This window comes from Prionailurus viverrinus, chromosome E1 (assembly GCF_022837055.1).
Source record: "Prionailurus viverrinus isolate Anna chromosome E1, UM_Priviv_1.0, whole genome shotgun sequence".
NCBI lineage: Eukaryota > Metazoa > Chordata > Mammalia > Carnivora > Felidae > Prionailurus > Prionailurus viverrinus.
In genome coordinates, this window is record NC_062574.1 from 19,155,516 (window position 1) to 19,173,761 (window position 18,246).

General features: G+C 37.5%; 1 protein-coding gene across 10 annotated transcripts in view; it reads left to right on the forward strand.

The window, feature by feature from the left end:
- The window catches only part of NF1 (neurofibromin 1), a 248,199-nt gene that overhangs the window by 65,186 nt on the left and 164,767 nt on the right, over positions 1 to 18,246 (forward strand). For all 10 annotated transcript variants that reach the window (XM_047831817.1, XM_047831807.1, XM_047831810.1 and 7 more), the window contains exons 6-11: positions 7,478 to 7,545; positions 7,797 to 7,872; positions 8,577 to 8,734; positions 15,791 to 15,964; positions 16,448 to 16,570; positions 16,807 to 16,881. In XM_047831817.1, coding sequence (XP_047687773.1) covers positions 7,478 to 7,545; positions 7,797 to 7,872; positions 8,577 to 8,734; positions 15,791 to 15,964; positions 16,448 to 16,570; positions 16,807 to 16,881 — 674 coding nt within the window. The remainder of the gene's footprint in view (positions 1 to 7,477; positions 7,546 to 7,796; positions 7,873 to 8,576; positions 8,735 to 15,790; positions 15,965 to 16,447; positions 16,571 to 16,806; positions 16,882 to 18,246) is intronic.

An 18,246-nucleotide genomic window follows, 5' to 3' on the forward strand; every position in this document is an offset into this window, starting at 1 on the left:
TGTGTTGAACTGGAACATCAAAGTGGATTTGATAATGCACATATCCTTGTGAAATGGACAATAATGCTTAATGGTTCAAAAATTTTTGAGCCTTTGAAAACAAAAAAAAATGAGTATCTTAATTCTTGGCAATGGAAAGTTTTGTTCAACCATAATTTTTGCTTTAACAAAGAGCATAAAGGTGCTGTTACTTAATTTTTCTAGAATTTCATTACTTAAGGATAGCCATAGGTTATCGAAATTACCTGTTTAGCTGTTATAGTGCTAAAAGCAGGTAGTTTAGCAGGATATCAGTGTCATTACAGAATGGAACCAGAAGATCGTGATCTTATGACAAAAGGAAGAATTGCGTCAGGAATCTCATTTCTGACATTTGTGTTTTCAGATCTTTTAATGACTTTCTGACTTTATAGCATTATCAAGTCTCTTATCTTTCCAGTGCCTTTTGCTTCCTTGTACATTTCAGTTATAGTCCCTGAGGATTACATCTGAAGTTATATCCATGGGGATATTACAATGCTTAATATGTGATTTTGCAGCTTTGGGCAATGCTTTGTGTGATTATGTTGATGAAAATAAACAGTCACAAGGAATTGAGAGAATTTTTGTGGGAAACCTGAAAGTTAATATAAATCAAATATCAATGAGCATTATTAATAAACTGAGTATAAATACCTAAATTCATTTCACACAAATTGTTTTTAGTTTTCTGTGATATTGAATCCTGTCTAATTTAAATGCGAAACTTTATAGTATATGATTCAACTTTTTAATTTTACTTTGTGTATTGTTTAAGGAATTATGAAAAATGTTTCTAGTGTCTGACATAAAAGAAGATTTAGTTATATTAACTTTGAAAACCTCAACAGTTCTGCAGTGTCATTATCAAAACACTTTGTTCGTAATTTTTTCTTTTTTTTTTTTTTTTGAGAGACAGCACAAGTTGGGGAGGGGCAGAGAGAGAGAGAGACACAGAATCTGAGGCAGGGTCCAGCACAGAGCCTGACGTGGGACTCCAACCCATGAACTGAGATCAAGACCTGAGCCAGAGTTGGGTACTCAAACCACTGAGCCACCTAGGCGCCCCAGTGATAGTTTTCTTAACATTTGTTTTAAACTCAGTAACTGGTTCACCAGAGATTTAAAAAGGCTATATCTATACAGATCAATACTGTAAGGCTCTGTTCTATCTCTCTTACCAATTTTAGATCATTACTGTTATAAAACCAAGCAACAATTAAATCGCTTTCAGTAACTTTAATAAAGAAAGAAAAATGGATCATTTTAGCTATTATGTTAAGTGGATAGCAGTTGTTTTAGACTATAATAAACCACAAATCAATTCACAGTTGAAATTTTAAGATCTTAGTATCTATCAGTAAGCATTAAGAAGTTAAGGGTGATAAAATTTAGAGATTTTCTTTCCATATAAAATTTCAGAAGTATATGTGGTTTTGTGGTTTTTTATAACTGTTTAGGGACATTTCAGAAATAAATCTAGGGGACAACTGGGTGGCTCAGTCGGTTAAGTATCCAACTTCGGCACAGGTCATGATCTCGTGGTTGTGAGTTCAAGCCCCAAGTGGGGCTCTGTGCTGATAGCATGGAGCCTGCTTGGAGTTCGTTCTCTCTCCCTCTCCCCTCTCCCTTTCCCCTCTCCCTTCTCCCTGTCCCTTCTCTCTCCTCCCTTCTCCCTCCTCCCCCCTCCTCCCCCCTCCTTCCCCCCTCCTCCCCCCTCCTCCCCCCTCCTCCCCCCTCCTCCCCCCTTCTCCCTTCTCCCTCTCCCTCTCTCCCTCTCTCCCTCTCCCCCTCTCCCTCTCTCTCTCTCTGTCCCTCCCCCACTTGTGTTGTGTGCACGTGCATTCTTTCTCTCAAATGAATAAACTTTATTTAAAAAAATTAAAAAAAAAAAGAAATCTAGATCTGGTTGTCCAGGAGTAGGTATTTGTTTAAAACCTCAGGTTTCATAGAGAAGTTTAATCTGTAATCATTAATTTAAATGGTTCTCCATATTCAAATAAGAGAAACTAATTGTGTGAATAAATGACTCTTTTTATTGTGGTAAGTCATCCCCATTGGAATACAGCCCCCTCGTGAACATAAATTTAGTGTTTAACTGATAAATGTGTAAACTATAAAAAAAAAAAAAAAACAACCGATGTTAAATAGGCCAGCAAAAGATGGCTCTAGGTGACATGGTGAAAGGACTGGAAACTTCCTGTAATATGAATAGTAAAATTAGTAATGTGTTTTTTTTTTTTTTCTGTTTTTTTAGTGTTTATTTTTGAGAGAGAGAGAGAGAGTGCGAGCAGGGGAGGGGCAGAGAGAGATGGAGACACAGAATCCAAAACAGGCTACAGGCTACAGGCTCTGAGCTGTCAGCATGGAGCCTGACATGGGGCTCGAACCCATGAACCTTGAGATCGTGACCAGAACCGAAGTCAGACACTTACTTAACTGACTGAGCCACGCAGGCGCCCCTAGTAATGTGTTTTAAATTCACTCCAACAGCATTTGTTGAGAAATTGTGTGCAAGAAACCATGCTAAGTGCTGGGTTTACAAAGATTAATAAAACATCTGTCTGTATGGAGCTCATGACCTGGTTTATGAGGGAAATACATTATCAAAGCATTTGCAAAGTAATGTGCCAAACACAAATAGGGTGCGCATAACATGAGGGAAGAGGTATGTGTTTGGGGGTGGGAGCTGTTAAGAGGAAAAGCGCAAGATAGGGAGGTGTAAGAGTAGGCCAGATCATATTAATAAAGGCATGGTGATGTTTATTCCATGTCCAGCGCAGGCCACATATCATCCTATGCAGTTTAATGCCTTTTGTCATCAATGCTTACGGTGACCCTATGAAGCAGATAGTATTATCATCCCCTATGTAGATGAGGAAATTGAGGCTTAAGTAACATTTCCAAGGTCAGACAGCTAGTGAGTGGCAGGGTTAGATTCATTTCACATCTGCTCATTTCTAGAGCCAAGTGTTACACCATTGTGCTTATGGATTATGTGACTTTATTTTAATGGCCATGGGAAATGATGGAAAAAAAGGTTTAAGGTGGGATCAAGCTTTTATTTTAGATATACCACTTTGCTTGAAATTTGCAGGATGCCTTGGTAGAATGTTGTATGAGCTTTTGGGACTTGGTCGTATGAGTGAGGAAGAAATGTGAGTGAGAAATGAAGGTAATGCAGGTCTGGATGGAATGGGATAGGGTGGGGATCAATTTGATAATGGTATTTGGGAAGTAGAGTACACAAAATACATAAAATACATCACCTGGCATTTGGTGATTAATTTAGATACATGGGGTTAAAGAGAAGTATCACCAAGTATTACAGAACAAGCTGATTAAAGCAAGAAAGGAGAGGAGAGGTTGATGGCAGCATGGAAGGTAGCCAGGAAAATGACAAATTTAGATAGACGTTTATTGACTTTGAGGTGTGGGTAGGCTGTCCAGTCAGAAACTTGTAGAACTAGAGTAATAAGACATATACAGGGGCACCTGGGTGGCTCAGTCGGTTAAGCGGCCGACTTTGGCTCAAGTCATGATCTCACAGTTGGTGAGTTCGAGCCCCGTGTCGGGTTCTTTGCTGACTGTTCATAGCCTGGAGCCTGCTTCGGATTCTGTGGCGCCTTCTCTCTCTGCCCCTCCCCCATTTGTACTTTGACTCTCTCTGTCTCTCTCTCTCAAAATAAGTAAACATAAAAAAAAAATTAAAAAAAGATATATACGTTGGAATTGAGAAGAGACTACTGTGTACAACACATTCAAGCTGTCGTAAAGGTAAGGTTAACGAACTTGGAAGGCAAAAAGGCTCAAGAGTACTGTGAAGTCTACTGCCATCATCTGGAAATCAGAGGAGAGCAACAGCAAAGAAAGTTGGAGGGATGCATTTTAAAACTGACTTAGAGAGTAAGTCACTCATTCGCAAGTCCAGAAAAATACGACATTTAAATTATATACACAGTTTTATTACTTGAAGACTCATCTCTATCTTAGAAATATACTTATGTAAATATGGTAAGTACCTGTGTCCCTTCATTAAAAGTCCATAAGGGGCAACAAAAACAAAAATAAACAAGAGAGACTACACCAGATTAAAAGCTTCTGTACAGCAAAGGAAACAGCAACAAAACGAAAAGGCAACCTACTGAATGGGAGAAAAATATTTGCAAATTGTATACTGGGAAAAGTTAATATACAAAATATGTAAAGAACTCATTCAACTCAATAACAAAAAAAATGTAATTAAAAAGTGGGCCAAGGACCTGAATAGATGTTTTTGTAAAGAAGAAGTATAGGTGGCTAACAGGTACATGAAAGGATGTTCAGGATCACTAGTATCAGGAAAATGCAAATCAAAACCACGCTGAGATATCTCCTCACATCTCTTAGAATGGCTTTTATCAGAACAACAAGAAATAGTAAGTGTTGGTGAGGATGTGAAGAGGAAATCCTTGTACACTGTGGGTGGGAAGGGAAGTCAGTGCAGCTGCCATGCAAAACAGTATGGAGGTGCCTCAGAAAGTTCAAGGTAGAACTACAATATGATCCAGCAATTCTGCTTCTGGTTATTTATCCAAAGAAAATGAAAACATTGACTTGAGGACATATATGCACCCCATGTTCATTGCACTATTATCTTATACTAGGGAAGATAGATACAGAAACAACTTAAGTATCCATTGACTGATGAATTGATGAAGAAGATATATGTGTGTGTGTATATATATATATATATATATGTATATATTTAAAATGTACATATGTTTATATTTATATAAAATATTGTATATATAAATATGTAAAATATAAAATATACTTTTATATTTATATATAAAATATAAAAATGTTTACATATGTTACACATATAATATATAAGGTGGAATATATATATTATATATATTGAAATTGAATGTTATTCAGCCATAAAAAAAGAAGGAAATCTTACCATTTGTGACAACACGAATGGACCCTAAGGGAATTATGCTAAGAGAAAGACAAATACTGTACAGTCTCATTATATGTGGAATCTTTAAAAAAAAAAAAACAAAACCAAAAACAACCAAATTCATAGATACAGAGAACAGATTAAGATTGGTGGCTGCCAGAAGTAGGGGAAAGGGTGAGGGTGACGGGCAAAATGATTTAAGGTGGTCAAAAAGTACAAACTTCCAGTTATAAAATACAAAGTCATGGGGATGTAGTGTACAGCACGGTGACTGTAGTTAATTGCGTATTTGGAGGTTGCTAAGAGAGTAGATCTTAAAAGTTCTCATCACAAGAAAAAAATTGTGTAACTATGTATGGTGAGGGATGTTAACTAGACTTGTTGTGACCATTTTACAGTATATACAAATACTGAATCATTATGTTGTATACCTAAAACTAGTATAATGTTGTTTGTCAATTATACCTCAATTAAAAAAAGTCCATAGGCAGAGTTCTCTGCCAAAGGACTGTTACCAGTAAAATAGTTTATAGAAGCCTCATCTTTTCCCTGTATAAATCTTTTTGTAGATGTGGACAATATATTGATGGAAGAGAAAGTATCTAAGATAGTCATATGGAGAAATGTTTAGTCTTATTTTAAAAATGCAGGGGCGCCTGGGTGGCGCAGTCGGTTAAGCATCCGACTTCAGCCAGGTCACGATCTCGCGGTCCGTGAGTTCGAGCCCCGCGTCAGGCTCTGGGCTGATGGCTCAGAGCCTGGAGCCTGTTTCCGATTCTGTGTCTCCCTCTCTCTCTGCCCCTCCCCCGTTCATGCTCTGTCTCTCTCTGACCCAAAAATAAATAAACGTTGAAAAAAAAATTTTTTTAAATGCAGTCTACTATGTTGAACAATCACTTGAGCAAAATAAAAACAAATATGTTAAATGATGAAAAGGATGTGCAAGTGACAGGTTGGCAGTATTTATCAAGAGTCTTAAAAAATATTCATCTCCTCAACCAGGCAGTTCTACTTCTAGATCTTATCCTAAAAAAAAAATTAATATGGAAAAGATTTGGACATAAAGTGTTTATTGGGGTGCCTGGGTGGCTCAGTCGGTTCGGTGCCTGACTTGGTTTCAGCTCAGGTCCATCCTGGGGTCGTGGACTTGGGCCCCTGTGACGGGCTCCTTGCTGGGTGTGGAGCCTGCTTAGCATTCTCTTTCTCCCTCTGCCCCTCTACCCTGCTCGTGCTCTCTCTCTCTCTCAAATTAAAAAAAAAAAGTGTTATTAGTGTTATTTATAATAGTGAGATATTGGAAATATATTTTTTATTTTTAATTTTTTTCTTTTTTTGAAAGAGAGCATGTGTGCAAGTGGGGAAGGAGCAGAGGGGGAGAGAGAATCCCAAGTAGTCTCCACGCTCAGCATGAGGCCTAACGCGGGCTCAATCCCATGACCCTGGGGTCATGACCAAGCCTCGAGTCAGACACTTAACCGACTGAGCTACCCAGGTGCCCCAGTATTGGAAATACCTTAAACATATAATTGGAAAACGTTTAAATAACTTTAACCATCGACTTAAATATCCTGAAAGACAGACTGTGGCTTTGAAACCCAATTCAATAATTTATTAAATCTGTAACCTCAGAAACACAATTTGCTCATCTGTAATATCTGAAAACGTTAAGATTTTGGAAGAATTAAGTGTATTAGATTGAAAATATCTGGCACGTTGTAACTGTTAAGTAATAGTTACTATCATACTTAGATTGTCAAATATATGTATGAGGAATTATTAACGATACGGGAAAAATTTGGGATACTATGTGAAATGAAGAAAACAGGTTTGATTTAGCTTTTAGTGTTACATATGCACTCAAAAATGGATGGAAGAAAGTTTACCAGACTGTTAACTGTGATTCTGAATGGTAGAAGCATGGATGATATTTTAAATTCCCCTTAGATTGTTGTGTAGTTTTTGAATTTTCTACAATGACACGTGTTTTATACTTAATCAGTTATTGAAAACAAAAGAAAAAAGCAGTCTTTGAAATTCAAGGCATATTTGCTTTTCATTGAATTTTGTCTTCAGTGGACATAGCCAGTGACGTTTTTGGTTTATATTAATTGTCTTTATCTTCACATTGCTTACAAATAATACTGGAACATGGGGCACCTGGGTGTCTCAGTTGGTTAAGCGCCCGACTTCCGCTCAGGTCACGATCTCACAGTTTGTGGGCTTGAGCCCCACATCAGGCTCACTGCTGTCAGCACAGAGCTGGTTTCTGATCCTCTGTCCTCCCTCACCTCCCTCCATACCTCCCCCTCATGTGCATGTGCGCGCTCTCTCTCTCTCTCTCTCTCTCTCTCTCAGAAATAAATGAATACTAAAAACAAATAATACTGGAACAAAAGTTTGTATGTAAAAGGAGTGTTGGGTGTTTTTGTTTTTTGTTTTTCTTTAGTAGCTCTGAATTGTATTTGTGTTAACTGATTAATTTTAGAGTTAATTAAAAAAAATTTTTTTTTCCAGAAACAGCATTTAAATTTAAAGCCCTAAAGAAGGTTGCACAGTTAGCAGTTATAAATAGCCTGGAAAAAGTAAGTTCTGACCTCCTTGACATTAAAGTTTTGTTAAATTTTGGTTATAAATGTTGCTGTCTTTACTATTTTGAGTCAAAAGTCATGACTTCAGTGGTAGTTTCACGTTAATATTTAGGAGGAATGCATTGCAGTATTCTTATGAAGGAAATTAGAGTTTGTAATATAATTGAGGTTGTAGGACATTTTATTTACTGTACCATGAAAATATCCCCGCTTTCATATAAAAACGTATGTTTTGTTATTTGTAGGCATTTTGGAACTGGGTAGAAAATTATCCAGATGAATTTACAAAGCTGTACCAGATTCCACAGACTGATATGGCTGGTAAGGATAAGAGTGACTTACTCATGTTTTAAACTCTTACTTATGAGGTAAAAACCTACCACTTTCAAGGTCATTTTTGTTAAGGTGCTTTTACATCTTGTCCCCTGATATCAAATAGGAAATAGTATTTTTCTCTTATATTTCAAAATGACCTTCAATCCTTTCCCTTTCCTTTGAGCAAATAGCAAAACAAGTTTGGAATGAAGCCCTAATCTCTAATTAGAGTTGTGGATAGAATATTTGATGGCTCTTCTTTATAGAGAAAGACCTTTTTTGTGCGCTGAGGCTTTATTTTGTATTTAGGGAGATGTGTATAAAGTGGTAACATCCTTCCCTAGAATTCTTGAGACACAGCTGTGAGGCAGAGAATACAGACTCCTGGAGAGCTTTGATGATTCCTTTTGGGAAGCTGTCCAGTCTTTGTTTCTTGCGTACATCGCACTTTGCGTAAGGCCCTGCGCGTTGAGACTAAACACAAGTTTGGCCATTTGACCTTTTCTAGGGTGGATCAAGATAGCTCTTTTAATACAGACAATGTAATATTTCTTGTCTGCTTCCCTGAATGAATTTAATTGTTTACATGAACTTCCAAGTTTATCTTTTAAAAATGTGGCATTTGGGTTTTTGGTTAGTGCTGGCTTTTAATTTAATGCCAGAGATTTTCTTCTCATCTAGTAATATCATTGAATTGTATTTCCCCATAGAGTGTGCAGAAAAACTGTTTGACTTGGTGGATGGTTTTGCCGAAAGCACCAAGCGTAAAGCAGCGGTTTGGCCACTGCAAATCATTCTCCTTATCTTGTGTCCAGAAATCATTCAGGATATCTCCAAGGATGTGGTTGATGAAAACAACATGAATAAGGTGAGCAGGGCAAAATCATTTCTATTATGTCCAGATGTCAACTAGCTTATTTTAACTAAGGTGTACATATCGCTTTGGGCTTAGCATTCTGTAAGCACCGCATTTCAGGGGACCGTTTCTAATTATGATCATTTTAGGTCTCTTTGTTCGCTGGCCTTGACAGAGACATACTCATACCTAAATTTATTTGGAGGGAAAATAAATGATACCACTCAATTAAAAATTTAAAACAGTTCTTTAGTGGGGTGCCTGGGTGGCTAAGTTGGTTAAACTTCTGACTGTGGCTCAGGTCATGATCTCACAGTCTGTGAGTTTGAGCCTAGCATCAGGCTCTGTGCTGACAGCTCCTTTTCTCTCTCTCTCTCTGACCCTTACCCGCTCACACTTTGTCTGTCTGTCTGTCTGTCTGTCTCTCTCTCTCTCTCTCTCTTTCTCAAAAGTAAATAAACATGAAAAAAAATAAAAAAATAAAAAAATAAAACAGTTCTTTAGTTCCATTTTTTTACCAGAGAAGACTGATACTTCTGTCAGTGTTAAACATAGTTTTTCTAATAATCATTGCATGGGTTGCCCTGTTAGAGTTCATTGGTTTTGTGTTGTGTTATTTGCATGTACTTTGGTGTGTACCTACTTGGTGCTAATGAAATTGTCTAATAATTCATTTTAGATATTTTCAAACAGTTTTCATAGCATTTTACGAGGAAGGTCGGATGCCACATATGCCATCTATAGTGAAATTGGTACTATAAGAACTGCTAATTTTAAGGGGCTCTCATAATTTTTAAAAAATAGAGCAGGGTGTTAATCTTATTTTATTTGTTTTGGTAATACATTTTTTGTTTTTTGCCACTTTGGGAGAAATACTCTTAGCTGAGTAAACATAAACTGGGCTCCCACATGACTTGCCTGTGGATGTAGATGTTCAGAATCAGCTGAATGATTCAATACTTTGTAGAAATACCAGGTAGGGAACTTATGCATTAGGTGGCTAAACAAGCGAACTTCGGTAATCCTTTAGTCTTTGATGCTATGGTACTCCACTTAGGTCTGTGTCCTCAGTTTTCCATTGGGAGGACACCATTTTTCATGCTAGGTTGTTTTGGAGCATGTCCGAAGAGTAGTTTTGGGGGATTTCTGTTTATTGGGAAAATAGAGGTAAAAAGCTACTATAAATTCAGTACTACTTTTAAGTGAATTTATATTTGAATAATCACAGCTACATCTTTGCAGATGTTTGCTTTATTTGTGTATCTTACATGACTTTCTCATTTTCTATTGAATTGTTTGTTCTTTATTGATTTGTAAGGTGTTTTTTTATTTTGAGAGAGAGAGAGAGAGAGAGAGAGAGAGAGAGAGAGAGAGAGGGCGGGCTCAGATGAGCGAGGGTCAGTGAGAGAGGGAGAGAGAGAGAGAAAGCAGGGCTTGTGTTCACCTGAAGCAGGGCTCGATCTCACCTGATGTGGGACTCGAACTCAGAAACCATGAGATCATGACCTGAGCCAAAGTCAGATACTTAATGACTGAGCCACCCAGGCACCCTGTAAGTTGTGTGTTGTCTGTACACTTTTACTTAATTTCTCTTTTTAAACTTCGTTTATGGTTTTTTGTTTCATTTGGTTTTTTGCTGTTTAGGTATTTAAAATTTGTCTGTAGTCATCTCTGTCTTTTTGTCTCTTAGCTTTTTTGGTCAGACTGCTCCTACCCAAGATTTTACTTATTCATTTTATTGAGATAAAATTCACATACCATAAATATACTCTTTTAAAGCCTACAATTCAGTAGTTTTTAGCATATACAAAAAGTTGTGCAACCATCACCACTAATACCAGAACATTTCTATCATCCCAGAAAGAAGCCTTATACCTGTTAGCAATCACTTCTTATTCCTCTCTCACCCTAGCTTCTGGCGACCACAAGTCTGCTGTCACTATGGGATTTGCCTATTCTGGACATTTCATACAAATGGAATCATGTAATATGTGGCTTTTGTATCTGGAACATCTGAGATTTTTGAAATTGGCTTTTATATATTTCTTAGTACGTTTCTAGGTTAAAAAGTTTCGATTTTTAAAATCTTTCTGGATTAAAAAAAATGTATTATTTATTTTTTTAATGTATTCTCACTCTTTCCTGGGCATATTAGTTATGAGCTAACCAGTGTTAATGGTTGGTTGATACGTATCCTTCCATTCATATCTACTTGCTCATAAAAACATTCAAATGAAAATACACGTACATGCATAGACTGGTGATTATATTTTAAAATGAAATCACACACACACACACACACACTCTCTACAGCACTCTCTACAGCCAGTGTGGGGCTTGAACTCATGACCCTGAGACCAAGAGTCACATGCTCCACTGCCTGAGCCAGTCAGGAGCCCCAAAATGAAATCATTTTATACACATTCTGCAGCTTGCTTTATTTACCTTAGAGTGTATCTTGGCTCTTCCTCAAAATAGTTGATAGAGATCTAACACATTCCTTTAAGTGTTGGGTAATATTCTGTTACACTGATGAGCCTCATTTACTCAACCATTTGACGGTGAATGGATGGATTCTTAGATTTTTTTCAGGTTTTTGACTTTACATTTAATCCTTAAGTAAGTATCTTTGTTCATATATTTTTGTTAACTGATGCTTTTAGTTCTATAGACTAGAATTCCAAAACGGGGATTTTGTGTCAAGGACATTTGAATTAAAAAAAAAATTTTTTTTTTAATGTTTTATTTATTTTTGAGACAGAGAGAGACAGAGCATGAACGGGGGAGGGTCAGAGAGAGAGGGAGACACAGAATCTGAAGCAGGCTCCAGGCTCTGAGCTGTCAGCACAGAGCCCGACACGGGGCTCGAACCCACGGACCGTGAGATCATGACCTGAGCCGAAGTCGGATGCTTAACCGACTGAGCCACCCTTGTGCCCCTTGAATTTAAAATTTTTAATAGTTATTTTTAGATTTACATTTCCCAATATTTATACCATGTCACATTTTCACCAATATGAATTAGAATGCCTGTTTTTCTGCATCCTCACCAGGACTACACGTTTTTCAGTCTTTAATGAGGTAAAAAAGAGCATCTCATTTTATTCATTGCGTTAGTGAGGTTCAGGATCATTTCTGTTTCTAGGTCATTTGCATGTTTTCTTTTGCATGTCTGTTGATTCCCCCTCCCCCCCCTTTTTTTTTTACTAGTCTCTTATTAATTTATGAGACTGTCTATTAGTCTCTTACTGAATGATACCACATTTGATTTAGAAGAATGTTTTATTGTTCTAAATTGTTAGTTTTTTTGGAGATTTTAAAAAATTTAATTGTGGTTAGAAAATGGTGGTACGTATTTGCTTTAAAAGTGTCCTGTGGTCATCAGAGTAGAATGTGTATCATTTTTTAGGGTACAGAATTTAATGTAAATGCTTAAAACTGCACTTACAACTGATCTGTAGTTCTCGAGAACTGCTGTAGGGGCTTGAAAGTCCCCTGTGAATATGCTGGGAGAAATGCTTAGTTTAGCTGTCTGAGCTCCCCTAGCCCTCAAGTAGCAGTATGCTCTGTTAGCGTGGCAGAACTCCTCCTAATCGTTGGTAATCACGCCTAGGTCTTTATTATAAAGCAAGCAAAGAATAAACAACAAATAGAACCCTTAGCAGACTGGATTGGGCTTTTATTTACATATTGTTGACTGCAAACTATATGCAGAGTGGTTCTGTTTTTCAGTTTATAATTTTTGTTATTACTATTTTATTGTTTTTTTACTGTATTAGGGAAGGTAGTATAATGGCTCGCCACAATAGAACTTTATTATACTTAGGAAGCGCTAATGAGCTGCTGATCTGAATAGCTCTGTGGGACGGCCCTCCTTTTTGTGGTTTCTTAGGACCTTGCACAGCAAAGACTGCCATCTTTAAAACATAGCTTCTATGGAAGTTGCTTCTATTCTGCTAGCCAGAAGGGAAAACATGGGAAATCATCCTGAGGATTTTGATGGGCCAGGCCTGGAAACATCACACTTTCATTCACATTCCATTGGGTAGAACTCAGTCACATGGCCATATTTAACTGCAAGAGAGCCTGAGAAATACATTTATATCCCCAGGAACCAAGGAATGAAGGAATTAGGGAAGACAGAGGGAGTCAAGGATGGCTTAGACTGCTGTCTCCCGAGAATTCCCAGTTATTTCTTTATGGGTGAAGAGCTGCATTTAAAGAGTACCTGTCCACTAGGAGAATAATGTGGCTATATGTGCTGCGAGAAGGAGTGTGGAACCTTAGTTGAGCTTGAAATAAGAATAGAACTTAGAAAAGAGAAAGAGATACAGAGTTGTTCAGGCCAGGGTGATCAAGAAAATGGATTGTGTACAAATGTTAAAGATATGTTCAGAAAAGTTGCTTAGCCTTGAAGATGGAAAATTCATGCAGGCAGTGATAAGAAATGAGGATGAAAGGCAGATGTGAATAATCTGGAAGATACTGTGAGCCAGTTTGGGTTTAAACTTTATTCTTTAGGCAATGAGGAAAAGTCCAAAGTTTAGGGTTAAAGGTGAGATATGCAAAGTAGTGTTTTTGGCTGATAAAAGGAAAGTCCAAAGTGGGCGCTAGGTCAAAATAAATAGGAGTTTAGCTTTTAAAAATTTTATTTATATTCTGGTAAAATAACCCAAAATTTATCCTTTTAACTGTCTTTAAGTGTGCAATTCAGTGGCATCAAGTACACTCATAGTGTTTTGCAACCATCACCATTATCTATTCGTGAACTTTTTATGGTCCTCTTAGATTCTGTATGTTAAACAATAACTCCTCATCCCCTCCTCCTCATTAGTCCCTGGTAACCTCTATTCTACTTTTGGTCTCTTGGAATTGCCTATTCTAGGTACCTCATATAAGTGGAATCATACAATATTTGTCCTTTTACGTCTGACCTATGTCATTTAACATAATGTTTTGTAGCATTATCAGAATTTCATTAGTTATTATGGCTGAGTATTCGTGTGTGTGTGTGTGTGTGTGTGTGTGTGTGTGTGTGTATGTATACCACATTTTGCTTATATCCTAGAAATTTCTTGTGTGCAGTGGTATTTCATTGTGATTTTGATTTGCATTTTCTTAAGTTTTTAAAAAAGGTTTATGTAACTAATCTCTACACTCAATGTGGGGCTTGAACTCCTGACCCCAAGATTAATAGTTGGATGCTCTTCTGACTGAAGCAGCCAGGCCCCCTGATTTTCATCTTTCTAATGGACTAACCATGTTGAGCATCTTTTCATAAGCTTATTGGCCATTTGTATTTCTTTGGAGAAGGTGTCTATTAAAGTTCTTTGCCCATTTTTAAATTGAACTGTTTATTTTTTGTTGTTGAGCTGTTGGAGTTGTTTACATGTTGTAATCCCATATCAGATGTATGATTTGCACATGTTTTCTCCCATTCAGGTCATGATCTATGGTTTATGAGTTTGAGCCCTGCATCGGGCTCTGCACTGACAGCACAGAGCCTACTTGGGATTCGGTCTTTCCCTCTCTCTGGCCCTTCCCTGCTTGCACGCTCTCTCTCTCTTTCTCAAAATAAATAAATAAACTTAAAAAAAAGCAAACAAACAGTAGTGTTCTCACTTTTAATTCTGAGTTTTGGTAATTTAGGTCTTCAGTCTTTTTTCTTAATCAGTCTAGATAAAGGTCTCTCAAATTTCTTGAACCATTCAAAGAATCAACATTAAAAAAAAAAAAAAGATTATTTCTTTAGAGAGGGGGAGAGAGAGAGAGTGAACAGGGGAGGGGCAGATAGAGAGGAGAGAGAGAATTCCATGCGGGGCTTGAACTCACAAACCATGAGATCATGACCTGAGCTGAAATCAGGAGTCTGATGTTTAACTGACTGAGCCACCCAGATGCCCTGAGAGCTTTCTTCTTTTTAATGTGAGCATTTCCAACTGTAAATTTTCCTCTTAGCACTGCTTCCACTGCATCCCATTTTTGGTGTGTTGTGTTTTCACTTTGATCTGTTTCAAGATGTTTTCTAATTTGTGTTTTTTTTCTTCGACCATTGGTGTTTAATTTTCATATATCTGTGAACTTTCCAGTTTTCTTTCTGCTGTTGATTTCTAGTTTCATTGTGATCAGAAAAAAATATTTCATATGATTTCAATCTCTTTAAATTTGTTAAAACCTTTCTTGTAGCCTAACATATGGTCTATCGAGGATATTGTTCATGTGAACTGGAGAAGAATATATATTCTGCTGTTTGATCAGTTTAGCTTTTGACATGTTATATTTGAGAATTCATGTAAGTGGAGATGTGAGGTTTTCATTTAGGAGAAAAGCAGAGGGAGAAATGTGTTGATGAGCTGCAAAGAGGGCTTGAGATCACAAGAATGGACAACTTTTTGTGAGGAACAGAATGTAGAGCACTATTGGTACATCCTTAGAAGGTTGAAGGTTGAATATTGTGTGGAGTTTCAGAAAAGGACCGACAGTTTGACATGGACCATGACTAAGGTAGTATAATATTTAGAAATATTTTGAAAGAGAATATGATCAGCTGAATTCAGGGTTGAGAAGTCAACTACCATGTTTGGGAAGGACTGTTTCTTAAGTCCTTTAATAATTCAACCAAGAGGGGCACCTGAGTGGCTCAGTCGCTTGAGCATCCGACTTCGGCTCAGGTCATGATCTCACGGTTCGTGGGTTCGAGCCCCGCATCAGGCTCTGTGCTGACCGCTTGCTCAGAGCCTGGAGCCTGCTTCAGAGTTTGTCTCCTTCTCTCTCTGCCCCTCCCCCACTCACGCTTTGTCTCACTCTTTCTCAAAAATAAATAAATGTAAAAGAAAAAAATTTTTTAAATAATACAGCAAGAAAGTGAAGAACAGATTCTGATTCTGGGGATTTGAGAAACATGTCAGCGACGACAACTACCTAAATTTTGAAATAAAAAATTGGAAATATCAAGTATGTGGTTTTAGAATATGATTTTTAGAGGCTGATAGTTGGCTATTTTATGAGACAAATCTGAAATGCTAGAAACTTGGCATATCGTCTCGTTTCTGTATTTGAATTCTGTAGAAGTTGTTTCTGGACAGCCTACGGAAAGCACTTGCCGGCCATGGAGGAAGCAGGCAGCTGACGGAGAGTGCTGCAATAGCCTGTGTCAAACTGTGCAAAGCAAGTACTTATATCAACTGGGAAGACAACTCTGTCATTTTCCTCCTAGTCCAGTCCATGGTGGTTGATCTTAAGGTAATTTGCTTTTTACTTCTCTACCTCAAACTTTAAGAATACCTAAGGAAAAATAAACTTCCAGTGTTAGTATTATTACGCTAGATAGTTGTCAGAGATCATCGCTGACACCGAAGTTCTGAATCTTCTTTGATGATACCTTCGTAGGACCTGCTTTTGTTGTTTTTGGGTTACTCAGACTAAATACAGTGGCTTAGAATTTGACGAAAACACAGAATTAGCCAGTTTTCTTCAGTTATCACAAACATTCAGACTTGGTTTTACAATAACGTAGAAATGAGGGCCTGAAAGGAACCAAACATGGTGCAGCAAGAATTTTATCAGACCAGTGAACCACAACGTTAGTGTTTTCTACTTCTTCTGGCAACTGAATGTTATTGCCCTCTACGTGGATGCTGTGTTGATACTATTAAATACTAGTAAAAAAAAAAAGATACTGCATGACTGTTTAAAGGCTTTTGTTTTCTCTCGGGATTTTTATAGAACCTGCTTTTTAATCCAAGTAAGCCATTCTCAAGAGGCAGTCAGCCCGCAGATGTGGATCTGATGATTGACTGCCTTGTCTCTTGCTTTCGTATAAGCCCTCACAACAACCAACACTTTAAGGTGAGAACATTGGTTTTTATCCAGTTATGCTTCCTGATGCTGTTGATCCTTTCTTTATAAATATGAAAAGACTATGAAGATGAATTGGTATTTCTCAATATCGTACATCAATACTAATTTTAAGACCTTAAGCATTTATTCTGTTTTTTAAAACCTTTGTTTCTTTTATGCTCATTTGTGCTACGGGATATTTTTCTCTTAGAAATAATATATGATTTCTTTTCTTTCCCCTGTAGATCTGCCTGGCTCAGAATTCCCCTTCTACATTTCACTATGTGCTGGTAAATTCACTCCATCGAATCATCACCAATGTAAGTCCAAAAGGTATTGCTAAATTACTTAAAATTTTTTTCTTCCTTTATTTCTTTACAAGAAAGACATTCTTGGTTTACAAAAGGTTTTGAACTTAGATATATCTCTCACAGGTGACTATATCTAGTAATTGATATACATTTGTATTTTTCGTATTTAGTTTCGTATTCAATTTGGCCTTCCTTTATTGAGGCAGGGGGAGTTAATAGGACCCTTTGGAAAGATTAAACCTGAAATACTTAATTTGCATCAAAGGCCCTTGAGAACAGTGCCACTGAGAATATAATTGAACATTTTCATCCCCAAACTCTTTTTTTTTTTTTAAGTTTATTTATTTCCTTAGTTGTGTTGGGGGGTGGGGCAGAGAGAGAGCTGGGAGAGAATCCCAAGCAGGCTCCGCCCTGCCGGCGCAGAACCCAATGCTGGGCCCCAACCCACGAACCATGAGATCATGACCTGAGCCACAACCAAGAGCTTGACGCTCAACCGACTGAGCCCCCCAGGTGCCCGACATCCCCAAACTCTTTACATATTATTTTAATATTTCTAGCCTTTCCCCAGCATTTGATATGTTCTGACTTGTCACCTTACCATTTAAGTTAGAAGCAGTAACTAACAATATGTTGTGGGCCAGTATGGTACATTTAGAATGGTGAGATCATATTTGATTGTACTTTTTAGTCTTCCTTAAATACGTGAAATACTAACACACTTAAATAGAGGTATTGACATGATACAAAAGCATATCAGACAAAATAAGCAAGTTCATTAAGAGATACTTGTGAAACTTTGGACTCTGATGTGGGTACATTAAGTGGAAGGATGATGAAACCTTATCAGATTTGGACCATGAAGTGAAAAAATGCTGTTTTTCTGATCATGAAAATAATATTTTGAAGGTTCTCAAGTGTTATTTACCATAGCTCTACTTTTATCCATTTATGGATATTCATAGTTATGTGTAAATTGGCCACATTTTTTCTCCCTCAAAAAGAACGTTAAGCACTGATAACTTAGGTATATTTGCCCTCTTTATAGGCAAATTCCACTTTAAGAGTGTATCGCTGACGAATTAAGAGTACCTCCCCACATTTATTTGCCTTGGATGCGTTGAGCTAAATGAAATTCTGCCCACTTTCTTTTCTTTTATCCATCCCTGCAGGGCAAGAATAACTGTCAATAGAGCTGACTAGTGACACATTTCATTTTCTCCATGGGCGCTAGCGTTCTGGGCAGGGCAATTCCTTGCTGTGCAGGACTATCTTGTGCATGGCCAGACACCTAGTATCCCTCATCCTCATTTCGCTGAATACCGTTGGGCCTCTTCCCTCCTCCCACCCCCAGACATTGTGGGCGACTGAAAC